The following is a 20,648-nucleotide window of genomic DNA, read 5'->3' on the forward strand; positions in this document are numbered from 1 at the left end:
GACGACTAATCGATTGCTGCTAACAAGAGAAATATGCATCATATATTTCTACAATAAGTCGACTCTAGATCAACGATTTACCAGGATAAATACATAGTTTTGACAGATTTAAAATTACGGTAAATAAATATGATTAAAGTTATTTATTGTCACGTTGCAAAAGATTAAATCGATTAGTTCTAGTTTGATTAGTCATGCTAAAACTGCAGCACACGGATGCAGTTCACAGTGTTTTAACGATTCAGAATGTCAGTGAAAACTCACCTGGATTAAGATTTTTGTATTTAGTTCATTTATTTTTACATGCCATGTGAGGCAACTGTTTAGACCGAATTAATTAAGGAAAGGAAAGAAAACCCAAGGTGACCGTCATGCAGTGTCACATTCACTGCAATAATGTAACTGGATTTATAGACTTACGTACACAAACGAGACATAACCAAAACATTGTGTTAAGTTACAGCTCTGAGAAGTATCTTTTCATTTCTTAAAGACTAGAAAAATACATTTTTACCATATACACCACGACCCTCCATTCAGTACAATGGCAAACAAATACAGATTATTTTTTCTTAGATCAACCCAGCAGGTTTTGAGGTGTCTGTATAGCAGAAGATCAGTACCTTCCATCAATCATATTTATTCCACAAAACCATCTCTACCTTCAAATTCGTTAGCATGTGTTTATAACGTCTCCAGGAGCTGCTCTACTTACTCATCAGGTAATGTGACCTTCAATTAAACTTGACAGTGTATTTGCAATAGCCTTTTTTTCGGTAGTTTCAGTGTGATATCTTTTTGTGTCTTGTAGGTCAAAGCAGTTTTTCATTGAGGAGTCACACGTGTGGAGAGTTGTGCTCCAGTCACATAGATGAAGAGGTTACTTTATGTGGCTGGATTCAGTACTTGAGGTTTGAGACACAATGCTTATTCTTTCTAAAATATACTTGACCTTCATCACTATATCAGTTAAACATATCTGTACTTGGCTGTTTAGGCAAGATCTTTTTGTGATCTTGAGAGACTTCAGTGGATTGGTGCAAATTCTTATCCCACAGGATGAGGTAGCAACACGCTTTTATTGCTTATCTATTCTGTGTCGGATTCTTTCATTCTGGTGCCAACCCACTTATGTTGGTTCATTTGTTGCAGTAACATGTTTTCACCATTAATGTTTATTTTTCATTGACACTTTATTTCTATAGTCCAAATCAGAACTGAAGAATGCTTTTCTTGCTCTCACTGTGGAGTCGGTCATCATGGTTAAAGGAAGGGTCAGGCGTAGACCAGAGGGACAGGAGAATAAGGTTGCTATGTCTGTTCATATGCACAATAAAGAGAAAAGTTTGACACCGTTTAATTCAACATGAAATATGTTTTATTTTTATTAAATATTAGAAAATGCCAACTGGTGAAATCGAGGTCTGTGCTGAGAGCTTGGAAGTGTTGAATACCTCCCGAAAGCTGCCGTTTGAAATGAAAGAATTTGTCAAAGTAAGTAAAAATAATTAGACTAAAATAAAATAGTTGCATGCATTATGACATAGTTCTAGTTTTGCCTACAATAGTTCTAGAGTGAATCTCACAAAGAACATAACAAGGTCATATTTCTCTACAAGTCAAAATGAAAAAAAAACCATTCAAAAGTTTGGTTTCTTTTTAAGTTTTTTTTTAATCAAAAACAATAATATTGTGAAAATATTGTTAAATTAAATAAATTTATGCATTTAGCGGACGCTTTTATCCAAAGCGACTTACAGTGCATTCAGTCTATAAATTTTTACCTATCATGTGTTCCCGGGGAATCGAACCCCCAACCTTGCGCTTGCTAACGCAGAGCTCTACCAATTCAGCTCCAGGAACAAATTATTAAAATATATATAAAAATTCTATATATATTATAGTCTCATATTTAGTCTTCTATTTTAATATATTTGAAAATGTAATTTGTTCTTCTGATGAAAGCTGTTACTCTTCAGCATCACAAGATCCTTCGGAAATTATTCTAATATGCTAATTTGGTGCTTAAGAATGTTTTTTTTTTAGGATTCTTAGATGAATAGAAGGTTCACAATGACAGTATTCATTTATTTATTTATTGTAAAAATATGAAACTATTTGTTTTTACTTTTTAGCAATTATCTTGCAGGGACAAGGACAGGACCTTTTATTCAATGTCATGGAAATTATGTCACAATGAAAAAAAAAAGAAAAATATTTATTGGCTTAAAAACATGAATTTTGACCTTGGAGGGTGTTTGTGATATGTCATTTGTTGTGCAATACACGATGAATTTCATTGCAGATGGATGTTCTTTTCATTATTTATATGAGGTTATGAGGTTCACAGAGTAACACTTGTTGTCCAAGTAGGATTCAGAAAAATTCCTGATATGTTTAATTTGAATTCTTATGTTCGCCTTGAAGAAATCCGAAGCCCTCCGGATGCAGTATCGGTATCTTGATCTTCGGTCACCCAGGATGCAGTACAATTTAAGACTGAGATCCCAAATGGTGATGAAAATGAGGGAGTATCTTTGCAATTTGCATGGTGAGGATTTACAGTGGTATATTAATGCTTGAACATACATCTCTTCATGAACTACAATAATACTCACAGAACTTTACCTGTCTTTCCCCAAGGATTCGTGGATGTGGAAACACCAACACTGTTTAAGAGAACACCAGGGGTAAAGATTTCTCCTGTATAAATCGAGTGTCATTCTTACAATCGAAATATAATGCAAATAGGACTCTAATTCAGAAACATACTATGTTTTGTTTCATAGGAATCTATCCCATGTTGCTCTGCACATTTAATCAATATGGAATTGTTAAGAAAAATATATTCATATATAAAATGTGCTTGCGATTCATATGTACTTCAAATCTTCAGGAATTCAGAAACATGGCCATTTATTTGTTTGTTAACTTTATTATACTTCCAATCATTGTACTTTGTTCACTTGCACTCATAAAAAAACAAGAACAACAACAAACAAAAATATAATACTTACAGAGCCAAATCCAAAGAATGTAGAGTGCAGAATGTAGCTTGGCACACTAAGCATAAAAACTTTTTGTAATTGTAGAAAGGTTGAATTTATGAGAGCTTATTTTATGCTACACAATGCTTCTATGGTGACTAATGCTTCTGTCTCTTGTTTCCTGCAAGACACCCCTGTAAGGCTTGCCCAAACATCAACACAATACAGATGGTGCAAAATATTGCCAGATCATTACCCGAAAATTTCTGAGCATTCACATCACTCTGGTTTCCTCCCTCTGGCTTTGTTGTTCTAAGAACTTTTACATCTGCTTTCAGCGAATGGACTTTTTAAACTTACAAACTTTTAAATCTTTGATACATATGTATGAGCATCTGAATGCTACTCACTTTATCTTGATAACGCCGCTGTTTCTGGACACTTCAGTTTGCAGAATAATTTAATCAAGGCTGAGTGAGAATAGTGAATTTATACAATGGTATCAGTAAATTAAAGCTTTTTTTTTTTTTTTTTTTACATTCATGAACAATGTGTGATTGACACACTTAAAAACAGTTGCATTTTCCACCATTGACATTTTTCCTGTACTGTTGTCGCTTAATTTAAACAATATTTTAATTGGAAGTTAGTAAAATCGCTTCAGAATTATACTATAATTCGACTTGTCAGTTATAAATAAAAAAAAAGAGTACTTCAGGCTTAATAAATTCATTTTGGTGCATTATTAAAAACTGCCTTCCAAATAGTACAAGTACAGCTGAGGAGAAGTCTATGGCACAACAATGTGGTCAGTAGGGGGCAGTTGATCATCTGAAATGTTGCAATGTCTGCTAAATGACTTCAATATGAAAACCCAAAGGATTTTTACAATTGTAGGCATTGAATAACCATCTATCTTATGTAGGAGTACTTATCTGTATACAAAACCCATCTTTTTTTAATGGATGGATGAATGGATGGATGGATGGATAGATAGGTATGAAGTTGTACTGATATATAGACAAATCATTGGAAGTCACTGAGGTGTTTTAAATTTTATTTTAAATTTTATTAATTTTATTTTCGCTTCTCTCTTTTGTATTACATAATGTGACTTTTATTGATCAGATTGGCTTGAGATATGCTGGCTGAGTCAGTTCTCTGTGAGAGGCAGGAATGCACAGAGTTTATTCAAGTGTAACTGTGTTTCCCAGGGTGCCAAAGAGTTTGTGGTGCCATCTGGAGACCCTGGGAAGTTCTACTCTCTTCCACAGAGCCCACAGCAGTTCAAACAGCTTCTTATGGTGGCTGGCATAGACCGGTAAAAGTCCCTTTATTATTTTTTTCTTCATATTCACAGATTGTTGTCAGACGCTTGGCACGTTAACTAAACTCTGCCTTCATTGACTGACGGCACCTTGAAAACAAAGCTACACCCTGTTGGCCAACACACTCTCGGAATCAGTATTATTCTTAGATGTTTGCCGCTATGAATCGTGCGGAGCTGCATTTATTCCAAGTTTGCTGCCTGATACGGATTGGAATGCTGCTTTGAATTCTAGACACTTCTTGAAGATTTTTTCTAATTTGGAATTCAAAGCAAAGAATTGTGAGGTGGTATTAGCACATCACACACTGTGTGGGTTACTGCTGACATGTTTAGCTTTGTTTCCAATGTTTGCGTACTAAAGCGTTCTAGAGTCAATATAGTAATAATAATTAACATTAAAGAACTAGTGTGAGATGATGGCAGATATAATATAAATGAACGTGCTATAAATTATCCAAGGTCAGCTGATAAATTTAAAATAAACCAATAATGTAAATATGGTTTCCCCTGTTATGATTCATAATTTTATTGCAGTGCTGCAATTTTTTAAGTATATATATATATATATATATATATATATATATATATATATATATATATATATATATATATATATATATATAATGATAAAAATACTCTATAAATAGAAATAGAAATACACTGGTTTGGGGCAGTAAGAATTTGTTTTCATTTGACACTGGAGTAATGGCTTCTGAAAATTCAGACTTTACCATTAATATAATATTTCACAGTATTACATTAAAACAGTATTACAGTTTTAATTTATTATTATTATTATTATTATTTTATTTTATGTTTTTATTTATTTATTTATTTATTTTTACTTTTTTTAAAAACCTTCCTGAGCATAAACTTTTTCTCAGAATCATTGAAGAATCTTACTGATCCAAAATTTTTGAATGGTAATTAGGGGTGGGCAATAAATCGATAACGCTAATTATCGCAATGTAATTTTTCTCGATAAAACGATATTAAGAGTTCAATAAATGGCCACAATAGTCTCATTTTAATTTCAATGTTGGCAGCACATTTCTTTGAATTAATAGTTGCGCTAAGCTAGGACTGCAGGCTATTTTTATGAAAAGTCTGTCAAAGGAAAATGATATGACATGCATGATTTAAAAATGTTAGTCAGTATTGGTCCACGGTCACTCACATGCTGGTTATCTCCGCCAATCTCAGGTACTTTCAGCTCGCTCGCTGCTACAGAGACGAGGGCTCCAAGCCTGACAGACAGCCTGAATTCACACAGGTAATGATGCCTCAGAATGTCTGAAAATATCTGCGAAACTGGAGCTCGATTTTGATTCGGATGAATATTGATGGTTTAAATGATGTGGCTCACTCTAACTTCCACTCGTGAGAGTGAGAGCTGCTAACAGGCTTTGCAGGATTCTCTCTCAGACTAAAAATCATGAACCCCAAAAGACCATTTCGATTCTGTTCAGACAGGCAACAAAAAATCTTTTCTTTCTTTTTTTTTTTTTTTGGTGCATTTGTGTCAAATCCGATTAGTTGTCAATGTTTTGAATTGCAAAAAAACACATGACATATAAAACCTGATCCAAACTGCATTCAAAATTAATTTGAAATCCAATTAGAATCACATTTTATGAAACAAATCATATTCATGTGCATTGCTATTTATCTTTTTATTGTTGGCACATCTCTTAGGTGGATATTGAAATATCCTTTGTAGACCAAGCAGGAGTCATGAGTTTGATTGAAGGCTTGGTCCATTACTCCTGGCCAGAGGACAAAGGACAGGTTCATGTTCCTTTTCCTTCCATGACTTATGAGGAAGCCATGAGAGACTACGGAGTTGACAAACCAGACACTAGGTTTGGGATGAAGGTGACTGCACGCTCTTTCTTTGTACACATCATCCTAGATTGGACATAAGACATCAATGAGGTTGTTTACATGCTGGCCGTCCTTGGCATCACGCTGTGCTGGCATCCTGTTTCCCCACACATCACAGATTTTCATGCGGTGCTCAACAATTAAAACTGAATCTCTTGGGAAATGTTTTCTTTGCACTTTTGTGTGTCCTGAATGCGTTCAGCTCATAGTTTTACAGAGCCTTTTGCTGAATCTGTGTTGTTTTAGCATTTTGATAAATAAGAGATACATGTTAATAAAGTTTGGGGTCAGCACATTTAAAAATAAATAAATAATTTTATATAATAATATTTATAAATTAAATTGATCAGAAGTGAAAGTAAAAGCATTTATAATGTTGCAAATAAATTTTTTATATTATTAAAATAATCCTGAAAAAAGTATTACAGGTTCCGTAAGAATATTAAGCAGGATCGCTGTTTTCAGAATTGCTAATAATAAAAAGTGTTGTTTTATTAGAATGACTTTCAATGGATCATGTGACACTGAAGGCTGGATTGATGGCTGTTGAAAATTCAGCTTTGACAGCACAGGAATAAATTACTTTTTTAAATATATGAAAGTTGGAGAGTTGAAAATTGTAATGATATTTCACAATATTGATGTTTTTTTTCTGTGTTAATAAATGCATGCTTGGTGAGCATAAGTCATTTTCTACTCAAAAATCTTTGAAGGGCATTGAATGAATTTGATTTAATTACATTTTCTTTTTTAATTGTTTAAGTTTTGTTATTAATAGGAAAAAAAGAAATATATAGTAGTGCTAACGATTAATCGCGATTAATCAAATCAATAAGAGTTTTTGTTTCCATAGTATATTTGTATGTACTTTATATATTTATTAAGTATATACAAATACACAAACATACAGTTATATATATTTTTAATATTTACATATATTAACATATTAATATTTTATAAACAATAAATATTTTTCTTAAATATATACATGCGTGTATTTATGTTTACATCATAAATATGCACAGTACAGACACATATACTATGGAAACAAAAACTTTTATTTTGGAAGCGATCAATCATGATTAATCATTCGACAGTTCTAATATTAACATATATGCCACAAGTCACAACTACATTTATACAAATTGTCTTAATAATAAATTAATATTCCCTTTGTGTCCTGATGTGATAGTTGTTGACTGAGTGGCAAAACTCCACAAATTAATTCTGAAGTGTTTTCTTTTATTCAGCTTGTGGATGTCACCACAGCATTCCAGGGAACGCAAATCGAGTTCATCAAAGATGCACTTCTTAAACCAAGTGGCTGCATTCAGGCCATCTGCGTCCCAGAAGGAACGGTAAGGAAAGAATCTGGAGATTCTGATTCTTAAGACCAACACTGCAACTGATTTCCAAACAAATTCAATTTTTTCAAGCAGCTGTCATGATCAGTGTAGCCCGGTTTTCAGTCTAATAATTATTATGGGCTGAATGAATGCATCAATCAATGAGATAATTCACCACATTAGTAAACTCAGTATTACATTAATTTCATTTGCAGTTCAAAAGAACGTAATTAATCACTAATAAATTAGTATTTATGAGATTAAAATTATTTTTATACTCCTTAGAATTCATATTCTTGCCCTTCAAGGAGTCACCAAACCAGAAAAGTGCTCCATTTAACTTGCATTACATTGGAAATCAATGAGAAGCATAATCAATGATGTAATTCTGATGGTCTTTATTATATTTAGTCACTTTTATTGAAAGGCAACTGCATGTGTTTTTACAGTTTCTCCCATTTGTACTCTATTTCTAAGAGTGGTCCGTCTTCTCTCCCTTATACCACCTCTGAAGCAGTTGAAGGTAACTGTGTGTGGCATTTCTTCCACAGAAACACCTGAAGGGCAAAGACTTGGAGTTCCTCAAACAAGCAGCCAAGACACAGTATGGTCAGGTGAGTTTTGAGTCTTTCTTACCGTGTTTGCTGATGAAACGCCACCAGCGTTCAGTATGCGCACATCACTGGAAGTCTCCTGAAATATTTATCTGAAAAGTAATCAATAAGTCAGGATGATTTGGTGGTAAATCAGTCAAGTGTAACACACAGCATACTTACCCTGAGGCAAGATCAGCCACACTAGAGGGACACAGCTCCCTATTTGTGTTGTAGGCCGTCCATGGAGTCTTACAAAGGGAATGTTAAATGTGTACATATGGTGTGGTGGTCTCCACACCATATGTAGTACTACATATCTAATTTATAGCTTGTAATGATTCATATCATTTGAAATAGTCTGATCCATTTTTCATGTTAATTCATGTTAGATGCTTTAGAGTAAAAAAAAAAAAAACTAAGACTAATTTGCCTCTTGTCTCAGTCTGTTTTTGTTAGTGTTGCTGCAAAGGCAAAAATCTCTATATAACGAGAGAACACTCCTTAAATATTGGGACAGTTCACCAAAAATTAAAGTTGTCATAATTTTTCACCCTCATGTCATTCCAAGCTTGCATACACTGGAAGGAAAAGTGGTCCAATGCTGTTTTAGTCCCCACTGAATATCCTTGTATAGACAAACAATTCAGAATATCTGTTTTTTGTTTCATAGGGTTAGTTCACCCAATTATCAATAATTATGTCATTAATAACTCACCCTCATGTCGTTCCAAACCAGTGAGACCTCTGTTTATCTTCGGAACACAGTTTAAGATATTTTAGATTTAGTCCGAGAGCTCTCACTCCATTGAAGCTGTGTGAACGGTATACTGTCCATGTCCAGAAAGGTAAGAAAAACATCATTTTGAAGCATTGAAAATACATTTTAGTCCAAAAATAGCAAAAACTATGACTTTATTCAGCATTGTCTTCTCTTCCGTGTCTGTTGTGAAAAAGTTAAAAACAAAGCAGTTTGTGATATCCGGTTCGCGAACAAATCATTCGATGTAACCAGATCTTTCTGAACCAGTTCACCAAATCGAACTGAATCGTTTTAAACGGTTCGCGCATTAATCCACATTAATCCAGAGAGAACTGAAGATGAACACAGAGCCGAGCCAGATTTTTTTTGTAAAAGGGAATTGTTGTGTTAATAATGGTTCTAATTGCTTAAATGGTTCTAAATCTCAAGAGTAATGATGAGGCACACTTCTGGTGGTGCCAATAGCCTTGTGGTTGCACTTTGTGTGACCGAAATTTAAGTTCTGGCTCATTTTACTTTCCAATGTCAGCCACCTCTCATATTTCATTGTCAAATCTCTACTATCTAATACAATAAATAATAATAATAATAATAATAATAACTAAAAAAAAAACACAAAACCATTCTTAAGTCGCTGGGGTATACTTGTAGCAATAGCCAAAAATACATTGTTTGGGTCAAAATGATAGATTTTTATTTTATGCCAAAAATCATTAGGACATTAAGTAAAGATAATGTTCCATGAAGATATTTTTAAATTTCCTACTGTGAATATATCAAAACTTCATTTTTGTTTAGTAATATGCATCAAGAACATCATTTGGACAACTTTAAAGGTGATTTTCTCAATGTTTAGATTTTTTTGCACCCTCAGATTCCAGATTTAAAAAAAGTTATATCTCGGCCAAATACTGTCCTATAATAATAATAATATTAAAAAAAAAGCATCAATGGAAAGCTTATTTATTGTGTATGTGTAAATCTCAGTTTGTAAAAATTGACCCTTATTACTGGTTTTGTGGTCCAGGGTCACATATTGTCTTCTGTCTGTATTTATAAATGAAAAGTGAACTTTGAGCTAGTGTTTTTGGCTTGAACTAAATGGCACCGTCAAAGGTGATATTCCATTGCTATCTGTTTTAGTCCAGGTCTTGGCTTCGTTTGTGTCTGGGAATCCAGCCCGCAGCGTTCTCGAGACTGATGATTTCTCAAGAGCTTGTGCCCTATGCTGTCAATGGAAATTGAATATTGGCTGGTGAAGGAAATGGATGATCATTGCTGTGTTTGCGCTGTGTGTCGTGCAGGAGGTGAGTGTGGCTCCAGTAAGGGCAGATGGTTCACTGAAATCCCCTCTCAGCCGGCTGCTTTCGGACAGGGCCAAACAACAGCTGCTCCAGATGGCCCAGGCCAATGCAGGAGATCTGATCTTCATCACAGCCGGACCCCGAGAGAACGTGGTGCGTATCTATCTCCATTTTGTTCCGCACCTTCACAGATTCATATAACCATGCTGATTCAAACTCATAAACCCATCATGAGAGCTCAGAGAGCAAATATCTACATAAAACTACAGGTGGACCACAAGTAGATGAAGATAATTTGAGTTGGAGTAAATAATTCAGTGCTCAGCATCCCCGTTGTCCTCAAGTACCTTCCCATCAGTTTTATGCCCTACAGAGATTGATAACTAAGGGTTTTTTGGAAAATATGGCTTCAGAAGAATGCTGACATGATCTAATCTCTTTTAAAAGAAATATTCATCTTTTCCGTGCCTCCGCTCTCGCTCGGGGCTGGTGCAGATGGTGAGCTTGGCACAAAGTGAGATGGCTGTTTAGTCACAAAGCAGAGATGTGGGAGATTGCTAGGGATAACTGGCGAGCTTTGTGAGCTGAGGTTGTGGGATGAATGGTGATGCTGCTAGTGCAGAAAGTGGGAGAAATCAGAACTGGGGGAGCTCTTTCTCCAGAAATATAGTTTTAGAGATTTTGGGATTTCATTTGCATGTTCTTGCTCTCAAATATGTGCATTGTAAAAGCTTCATGTGGGGTTATTTTTGGCTGTTTTATTGTCATCAAAAATGTAAAACGACTAATCCCAGTTATTCCAAAATGATCTGTAGCTCCTCAGAACATGTCCTTACTAAGGCAATCCTGAATGACCTGCTTTATTCTGAAAACATTTGTATTATTCTGAAAAATGTGTAACCTTTTACTTATGTTAAAGGAATAGTTCAAACAAAAAAATCAAACTTTCATAATTTCCTCAAGCTGTTCCAAACCTGTATGTCCTTTTTTTCTTACGTGGAACAAAATAGAAGATATTTAGAAGAATGTGTTAACAGTTTTTGTACTTACAATGAAAGTCAGCAGCTAAAATAACTAGCAACTAGTTAATAGTGAAAACTGGTCCCTAAACTTAAGTGTTATCCAAAAAAACTTTTGTCATTAACTAAAACTGTTAATAATTATTTTCAGTAATTGAAATAAAACTGTAATATAAATATAAATGATACATTAAATACTTAAAAAATTTTTTTTGCTCTGGCAACTAACTGAAATAAGTATAAGCTGAAGCACTAAAATAAATGGAAATTAAAAAATAAGTTTATGCTGTATATATATCAGTGTTCTGACCAATCGTCATACTTCAGTAAAAGTACAGATACCTTTATGGAAATTGACTCAAGTAAAAGATAAAGTTAAGTAAAAGAGTTAAAACACTTAAGTAAAAGTTTTAAAGTAACTGATATTAAATCAACTTAGGTGTATAAAGTACAAGTCAATTTTATACATAATGTCACAGCTGATTGGATCAATGGCAGCCTAACTTGGAGTATATAGATATATGTATAAGATTTATAAGAGTTAAAGGGATTGTTTACAAAAATGACAGGACAGTAGAAAAAATTGAGGCATTATGTTCAAAGATGACCAGTAGATATACACTGATGTTGATTTTTCATGGCCGTTTCTGATTGCCGTTTCTTTTTTTTTTAAGCGAATCAGCCAATTCTGATACGATTGCCAATTTTTACAAATATAAATTTTGTTTTAACAAGAGAATTAAGAAAGAATTACAATATGCATTGAATCAAAAGATCAATTCACAAACTAGATATCGCTGTGACGGATCAGCAATATTACTTAGTTTTTTGCACTTTGCAGTCGCAAATGTAACGAAAAAGTCAGGAGAAATGTATTGGGAGTGAAAGTATAATTTTTCCCTTTGATATATAGTAAAGCAAACGTCACCAAAAATATTTATACTCTAGTAAAGTACAGATACCTAAAATCTCTGCTTAAGTACTTTAACGAAGAATTTGTACATTGTTACTATACATTACTGATAACAATATATTTAAAAAATTTCAAAGTCACATTTTCAACAGATAGAGTTAAGTTAAAGCCATTGTGGTTTTGCAGGTTTGAGTCCGAATCCATTACCTCTTTCTGTAATGATGATTTCTTGCAATGCTTCACTATTTAGCTACATAATAAAATGCATCATGTTGTAGCGCCCTCTGTTGGGGAAGCTGAGACTGCAGTGTGCGGAGCTGCTTGAGAGATACGGTGTGCCTGTTCGTGACCCATCTGTCTTTCACTTCTTGTGGGTGGTGGACTTTCCCCTCTTCTTACCCAAAGAGGATAATCCAGAGATGCTTGAGGCTGCTCACCATCCCTTCACTGCTCCAGTCCCAGAGGATGCCCATCTGCTGTACACCCAGCCCCGCAAGGTGTGTACCACACTTCTCAGGCAGCACATCACAGACTGTCTTTTTTAACCTTACAGGATCATAGCTTTGCATTTTGATGGAAACCCTTAAGAGGATAGGAAATCAAAATAAATCTAAGAAGGCGGGCTCTTACATTCACCAAGGATGCATTTATTTGATAAAAAGGTAAAACTGTAATGTTTTGAATTATTATTCCAATTGAAAATTCTATTATACTATATTTTAAAACAAAGTAACGTATTATTGTGGTGGCAAAGATGAATTTTCAGCAGCCGTTACTTCAGACTTCAGTGTCACATGATCGTTTATAAAGTATACTAATGATTTAGAGATGTATGTTTTTTACATAATTGCTCATAATTGATTTATGAGAAAATCATTCTTTGGAGTCATTTTATTATAAGAGTGAAATTGGTTGTTAAATCGGTTTGAATGATTAATAAGCGAGTTGGTCTAAATCGAAACCATTAAAATAAAATCCTTATCCAGTCATCACAGTTGACTGGAAATATAATGTAAATGTCACAAAAAATTCATTGTTTTCATACCTACCAAAACAAACCTACTTCTGTCATCCAATAATCAACTTCAAGGACAAAAGTGACATTTCAGGTTATTATATCATGGTACATCGCAATGTATTGAATGGTGACACAATATATAGTGGGGTTCAAAAGTCTAAAACATAATTTAACTTTTTTTTATTTATTTGGGGGGGGGGGGGGTGCCTGGAAATAGCAAAGAAAATAGCATAGCATGATAAATAATATAATTTTTAATACAATTATTTGTAATTTGTTGCATTTTGACTATGTTTTAAATGTGCTTGTACCATGAGAAGCACTGAAATATACCAAAATTGCACAAACATTCATTGCTCCAAATGGCATATTAAAACATTTAATGTGGAACTTGAGCTTAAGTCAGGTAGGAACACAATGTCATAGGTATTTTTGTCCAAAACCACTATAACTTTCAGGAAATGTAAAACGAAACATTATTATAATTTTTTTTAGTTTTTATAATTAAACACTGCATCATCAGAGTTGGTATTGTGGATTTACATATGATCAGACACCTGCATGAGCCATTATAATATTAAGATTTTATGAAAATCAAGCTCAAATGGAGTTATGAAGTTTTTGACCAGTGAATGACAGCAATATTTGTTTTGTCCATCATTAAAATGTTAGTGCATTGCATTACGATTTCATCAACTTACAGGTTATAAAGTTTATTGAAGCTATACGGGCACTCAGTTTTTTTTATCTCATGATATAATGAGATAAAATATTATTAGCTACACCTAGATATTAGCTACACCTAGATGGCAAATGCTAACACTCTCCTCTGCTCTTAAAAACATGAACATTTATAGACATAGTGTTTCTTGAGTAAAGAAAATGCTGTATTTATTCAAACATCAGATCTTTATTTACCCTTGCATTGTGAACTTGCAGAGATCTGTATCCAGACAATTTTTCCACGCCACAACTGACAACCTGTCACGCGGCACAGTTGTTGGGAAACACTGAGATAGTTGGTGATATCCAGAAATAGTCTGTTGCATAGTTTTATCACTACAGTCATGAGTCGAGTATTTCATAGAGGAAATGTATGATCGCGCTCTGAATTCCACACGTATCCCTCCGCCTGTTTATCTGTTCTCTCAGGTGCGTGGCCAGCATTACGACTTGGTTCTGAATGGCTGCGAGGTCGGAGGAGGTTCGATTCGCATCCACAATGCCTCTCAGCAGCTGTACGTCCTGGACACAATTCTCAAGGTAATGGAACGGGAGTGAAAAATTACACAGCTAGCAAAGAGCATGATTTAATGCCACTCTGACAACAAGTTAAAGCACTTGTAATGGACGTGTCCGGATACCTGACTGCACCATTTTCTTATTTGTGACTCTTACTTAACACCCCCGCACCACTGACTACCCGTTCGGTCGCTGTGGAAACCCATTAAGCTATACTTAACTGCCTTTAAAAAGAACAAACGCTTTGGATCTTAAGAGCCAGGGAGAAGAAACACCGCATTAGGGTGTTTTTGCTCAAGTCGAACTTAAGAATTCTTTTTGAAGGTCTATTTTACTGTTGACACGGAAGCAGTTGTATGGATCTGTATGATTTAGACATGCCGAGACTATGAACAATTCCCTTTCAAGCTGAAAAGGATGTGAGTTACGGTCCACTTTGTCCTTTTTCTTCTGTCTTGCTTGTGTTACAGGAGGACACATCACTCCTTTCCCATTTATTGGAGGCTCTGGACTCCGGGGCCCCTCCGCATGGTGGAATTGCATTGGGTGAGTGAGCATTCAACACATGCTACCTTGGACTTTCGCAAGGTTGTTGGGGTACCGCTGTGACGAAAGGCCTTGTTGATTACATTCTCCTGTTGGTTAAAGTGGAACGGTCATGCTCAAAAACTCAAATTGCCTTCCCAGCCAAGAATTTTGTGGCAGCTTTGTTTCAGTTTAAGACTGTAAACTGAAGCATGAAGTGTCTTGGAGTTTATTTGTGTGTATGGCAGCACTATTTGCATAAACTCTGATACACAAATTTTGCCATGTTCTTGTTTATATGATAAAATCTAAAGAGTAAAAAAAAAAAAAAAAAAGAAGTCAACTAAATGTAATTATCAGAGATAATTTAAAGAAGTAATTTAAAATGCAATAACTAAAAACTAAAGCCAGGTGTTTTAAATGCTATAAGTAAAATTAGGCATCACAACAGTATGAAAAACGTGAGATTTTCTAAAGATGACATTTACAGTGATATTAAATTATTGTTTTTAAAGGTTAAGATTAATAGCATTTGATGATGAATAGGGTCATTCGTATCTAAAAAAAAATACTAGAATTGAGCTTGCATGATTAAATGTTGAATTAATATTTATAACAAATATTTTAATGTAAATACACTAAAGTTTTAAACACAAAAATATTTTGCACAACAGTTTGCACAAAAATATTTTGCGGCAGTGTTTAATAATAATAAGAAATGAGCAACAAATCAACATCATATAATGATTTCTGAAGGATCTCAGACTTGTATTTGTAATAAACTGTAATAAGATTACAGTTAATAAATCATTACACATAATAAATATGGAAACGATATATTGTGCATTCCTAATAAATATAAAATAGCTGTTTTTCTTCTGAACAGGGCTGGACCGACTGGTGTCCATCATTGTAGGAGCTCCCAGTATCAGAGATGTCATAGCCTTTCCAAAATCCTTCAGAGGTCACGACCTCATGAGTCGTGCTCCAGACTTCGTCTCTGAAGAAGACCTGAAGCCGTACCATATTTCTGTAGTATGGCCGAACACAGATATAGAGGGTCACCAGCACAACTCAGTGTAAACTCTAAAATGTTTGTTAATATGCGTATGATGTTACGTTTGCCCGAGGATGCAAGATGATTCGCAATTTCCATCGGCACCATGCGGTCGCCATCTGTGTCCATGCCTTGTGATGGACTTCAGAGCAGAAGCAGCAGGATCACTTCCTGTCCTGGGAGAATTGAGCACTATCTTCTGAGCGAAGGTGACACGTGTGTCCCCCTCATCACAAAACACTTTCTTCTGCTGCTTCAACAGATCAGTCATGTACTTTCTCAACATATGCATGATCTGTAATTAGTGTTTTCAACTGTAACATTTTAATGACATTCGTTTCAGTGAAAAACTGGATTGTGAATATTCCAACAGGGGGCAGAGTTGTTCCGTTGCAAACGTTAACATTGCCCCCCACCACCCCACCACCCCCATGCCCTGCTGTGAAATCAGCATGCACCATATCCTACATTTTTCTCCACCACCAGACATACCAAATAAAGCTACATTTCAGTTTTTCTCAGCGATGCCTTATCTGCAAAAGCAGATGCTCGTTTTTCATGCCCAGGTACAGCTTCTCATTACAGCCAGTGTTGTTTTAAAGCAGACCTGTGAGTTGGCCGCCAAGCTGGGAACATCGTTTTGTGTAAGACATGCCGTTTTTGCTGTTCTTCCAATGACTTTTCCTTAAGTATCCACTTATTGCCTATTTACATGACTATGTTTACTTGGAAGTACCTGCCTGCATTCTGTTGATGTTTCCATTTGTGCACTAGTAACCTTGGCTGTGATATAGAGCTCTTTATTAATAGTATATACATGCAATCCACAAATCCATTGTAAAAGTCTGGGCTTCTATCATGAAGTCTTCTTAAAAAGGGATGGTTCACCCAAACCTAAAAAATTCTGTTCCAGACCAGCTTGATTTTCTTTCTTGTTTGGAACACAAAAGAAGATATTTTCAAAAACATCTCCATGCCTTTTTTTATGTCCATAGTGTTTTTCACTCTTCAAAATAATCTTCTTTTGTGTTCTCCAGAAAAAAAAAAAAAAAGAAATTTATACAGTCCAAAAATACACACCTGGAGAAGCACAAAAAAAAAAAAATTCTCAGTTTCACAGGGCTGCAATCATTGGCAGTTAAATGTGTGCTTCTCCGACTATGTCAGCGTCTATTTCATGCAAACTGTGCATTAGCTACAACAGTTAAATACTTAAATACAACAGTGTGAACTCACTGTGCCTAAATACGATGCTAGGGACAAAAATTTTTTCGGCTTAAATAACATTTTGCTAATAATATGTGATTGTAATATAAAAATACTAATACAGCTGCAGCATTTTTGGGGGGTTCAGTTAACTGACAGCATATTTCTATATTCAACACACTGCAGCTACTCAAGCCGTTTTATTTTGCAGTCTGAAATAAAATGATAAACAAATATGTGTGAATGGTGCATTTTAGTCCATTTATGTTTAAATAACTTCTGACCGGTACAAATCGATGCAAGCGTGTTATTTCTGATCTCTTAATGGAGATGCTACCTGCATGATTGGCAAGAAGAAAACTGTAGTTCTCAAAGAATATAATCTTATGCATCATTACTCCACTCAGCATGCAGCGCAGTCTGTTAGGTATGAGGTTGAGATGAGCTGCTAACCTCTGAAAAAGGTCTAATCATGCATCATTAAGTATATATAGTTAAAATCCATAGTCATAAAAGCCCATTTTTGTAAGTATTCAACTGTCCACCAGCTGATTATTGGCCATCAGGTATTTTCAGTCTAAGACCTCTGATCTAAGAAGACAGCACTGCTTATGTTGTCGTCCAGTGTTCCCATCAGCATCCTCTTGGGTTCAAGCAGACCGTTACTTCTGCCCTACTGTTTTGGTGGGCGGCCTGAGCAATGCTGTAGGGAATTTAATGTCTAAGAAAGCTGCCCGATCACTATCAAGAGAATTCACTGGGTTTCTCCGGTCACCTACATTCCCATCTTTCTTTCTGGTGTGTAACACATCCTCTTGTCTGGTTTGCCTCTAATTGGCCTACATAACCATAATGGCCCATGGCTTTTTTACAGCAAACATAAAAGTCACATAAAGGACGATGAAAATTTCCTCTGGATAAACCACGTTGTTTTGCAGTACATGACTTTCAGTGACGGAAAGGTAATTATAATGTATTCCACCATGAGAGCCTTTTAGGCCTCCCTAATTTGTTTCTATTTAATTCCCCCTATTTTGTAATCTCGAGGGACCACGCATGCACTGTGGAGAATAAACCATGCGATTTGACAGGAAGACCCTTTAGGTAACTTGCAAACATTGTGGGGGATAATGAGCTCACCGGCTTTACACATTTTGTTTCAAATGGATTTTTTAAATTTATTTTTTTAAAGTACTCAGACTAAGGAAATAATTGGCTAATTCTGGTTTCTGTTCATCAATAAATTAATTAAGGTTACCTTGCCAGTGAGATTCAGATTCATTTTATTTCTTCAAAGGTGTGACTCGAAGATCTCCTTTTTTTTTTTTTTTTTTTTTTTTTTACAGTTTTTGTTTTAACCAAAAGCAGTTCATGTTTTGGATTGCACTTTAAAGGGGATTACAATATTAGGGCATTATAAAACTAGACTTTTAGTAATGTATAAGTAGACATACATGACATAATGAATCTCAAGTTCACGAGCTGTAATTACGAGTTATATGAGAACGTGATGTGTTTTACAAATTGGAATCTCATAATCCCGGTAATTACGATATGGTATGAATACACCTTATATTATAGCACACCGTTGCATTCCTGCCTTAAATATTCCCACAACCAAAGTCCCTAAGATGTTGGGCAGGGGTTCTCAAAGTCTACATAGGTCCAAATCTGGATTTTCAGCAGTGTCAAAGGTCTGGACTGGAATAATTAGCTATTACAAAACTTGTCTTTAATAAACATACATAGCATGCATAACACATAAGCATTTTTTAACGCCCTTTGCATTAAAAATACATTAATAATAAGTGAAAAAATGGCAAAAAATAAATAAATTAATAATAATAATAATTTAAGTGTCAGCAATAAAGGTCGACCGACAAGGGGTTTTCGGTGGCCGATGCAGTTCTTTAAAAATCAGGGCAGCCGATGGCTGATACATGTTACTGTTTTTTTTTTTTTCTTTTCAGTGTGTTTAAATGGGGCACATATTGCCATTTGGTTGTTTGGGACAGAACTATAACAAACAAATTTGTTTATCTTTTCACTTTATTTCTTTTGAAATAATTAACTGAAATTAGATTAGCTTGATTCTCTCCTTCTGTAGGAAAACAACAAAAAATGGCAATTCATTGTGTGTACATAAATGCTTTGTTTTTGTTAGTTAAGCCGAAAGTGTTTTTTACTTTTGAGTCGCTTATATTAAGGATTCCAAGACCAAATCCTATGAATGAATGAGGGAATCCTAAAATCTCAAAAACTTCTTGCTGAACTCACATAGACACACATAGATATGGATGGTGAGGGCATATTCAACAGTAACGAAACAGATTACAAACCTTATTTTTTAACATAAACATGGCCAAATCCTCAAGAGTGGGTGCAACCATTTCTAACTTAAATCACAAGGCTTCTGGTGTCATTCTTCCAGTTATTTTAGTTATGCTGCTTGGTGTTTCAGACTGGTGTTTGTTATCATAGTATCTTAATGTAATATCGTAATCATAAACGTACTGGTTTTTGGCAAACCTTTTTTTTTTTTTTTTATTGTTTACTGCATATTGCTATTCTTCTAGGTATTTACCTACAGAAAATAAGAAGTCTTGCACATTCCCAGAAGGATATAATTTATGACTCTTAATACACTAATCTCCCTGACACTAAAAGTGACATTATAATTTGCGACATGTCACAGGAAATTCAGTCCTCAATGTCATCAAACTTGTTTTTGTATTACTGATACACTGATTTCTGACATTGTAAACTAGGGAGCAAAATAAAAAGTCATATTTTTAAACTTAAAATGTGATCTTTATTCATTCTCACTCATCACCTATTGTTGGAAGACCAGTTGACCATCGTGACTCCTCCCTACTTCAAACCAGCATCCCTATAGATTTTAAAATACACATTAAGAGCTGAGGAGATGAGATGAATTTATATTTCTCAGAGGCTCTGAAGATTGATTTAGGGGTTTTATTGTGTAGTGACTTGCAGCCGAAATCACTTTAGTCCTCCGAGCAGGAGAAGTATACTACTGAAAATCATAGGATTTAATCTCCAAAACCTTAAAAATCTTTCTGGTGCTATGCTACATTATAGAAGTACAGGGGATATTTAGTAAGGCTTTAGTAAGGCTGGTTTAACGATTAATGGTATGCTTTGTGATGCTACAGAGTTATGGAAGATCTTGTGCCGTTCATATCCCTGGGGTGGGAAATTAAGGTTTTTGAGGAAACCCTTCCAGGATTTTTCTCCATACAATGCACTTCAGTGATGGCCAATGGGCTGAAGGTCCAAACTGCAGTGTTTCAGTAGAGCTTCCTTCAAAAGGGCTTGCTGGTAAATTCCCCAAGATTCCTTTAATGATGTCTCAGGAAGCAAACCTTAGTCTGTACAGTCTTGCACAACCAAATTACTTTTAGTCCACTGGTATTTTGAGGTGAACCATACTATTGGTT

At 34.9% G+C, this 20,648-nt stretch overlaps 1 protein-coding gene across 2 annotated transcripts; it reads left to right on the forward strand.

The window, feature by feature from the left end:
• The first annotated feature begins 191 nt into the window (after positions 1-191).
• Positions 192-17,421, forward strand: LOC128030858 (aspartate--tRNA ligase, mitochondrial). Of its 2 annotated transcripts, none has more exons than XM_052618917.1 (17): positions 192-722; positions 812-911; positions 998-1,064; positions 1,206-1,307; positions 1,399-1,494; positions 2,428-2,551; positions 2,644-2,690; positions 4,202-4,308; positions 5,521-5,590; positions 6,013-6,192; positions 7,452-7,559; positions 8,099-8,161; positions 10,208-10,360; positions 12,418-12,636; positions 14,310-14,420; positions 14,870-14,945; positions 15,811-17,421. In XM_052618917.1, the coding sequence occupies exons 1-17, from the start codon at positions 545-547 to the stop codon at positions 16,005-16,007; spliced, it is 1,998 nt and encodes a 665-aa protein (XP_052474877.1). In that variant the 5' UTR covers positions 192-544; the 3' UTR covers positions 16,008-17,421. The 2 variants fall into 2 exon arrangements, with proteins under 2 accessions (XP_052474877.1, XP_052474885.1); XM_052618925.1 differs by having other exon boundaries at positions 193-362.
• The last annotated feature ends 3,227 nt before the right edge of the window (positions 17,422-20,648 follow it).

This window comes from Carassius gibelio, chromosome A2 (assembly GCF_023724105.1).
Source record: "Carassius gibelio isolate Cgi1373 ecotype wild population from Czech Republic chromosome A2, carGib1.2-hapl.c, whole genome shotgun sequence".
Taxonomy (NCBI): domain Eukaryota; kingdom Metazoa; phylum Chordata; class Actinopteri; order Cypriniformes; family Cyprinidae; genus Carassius; species Carassius gibelio.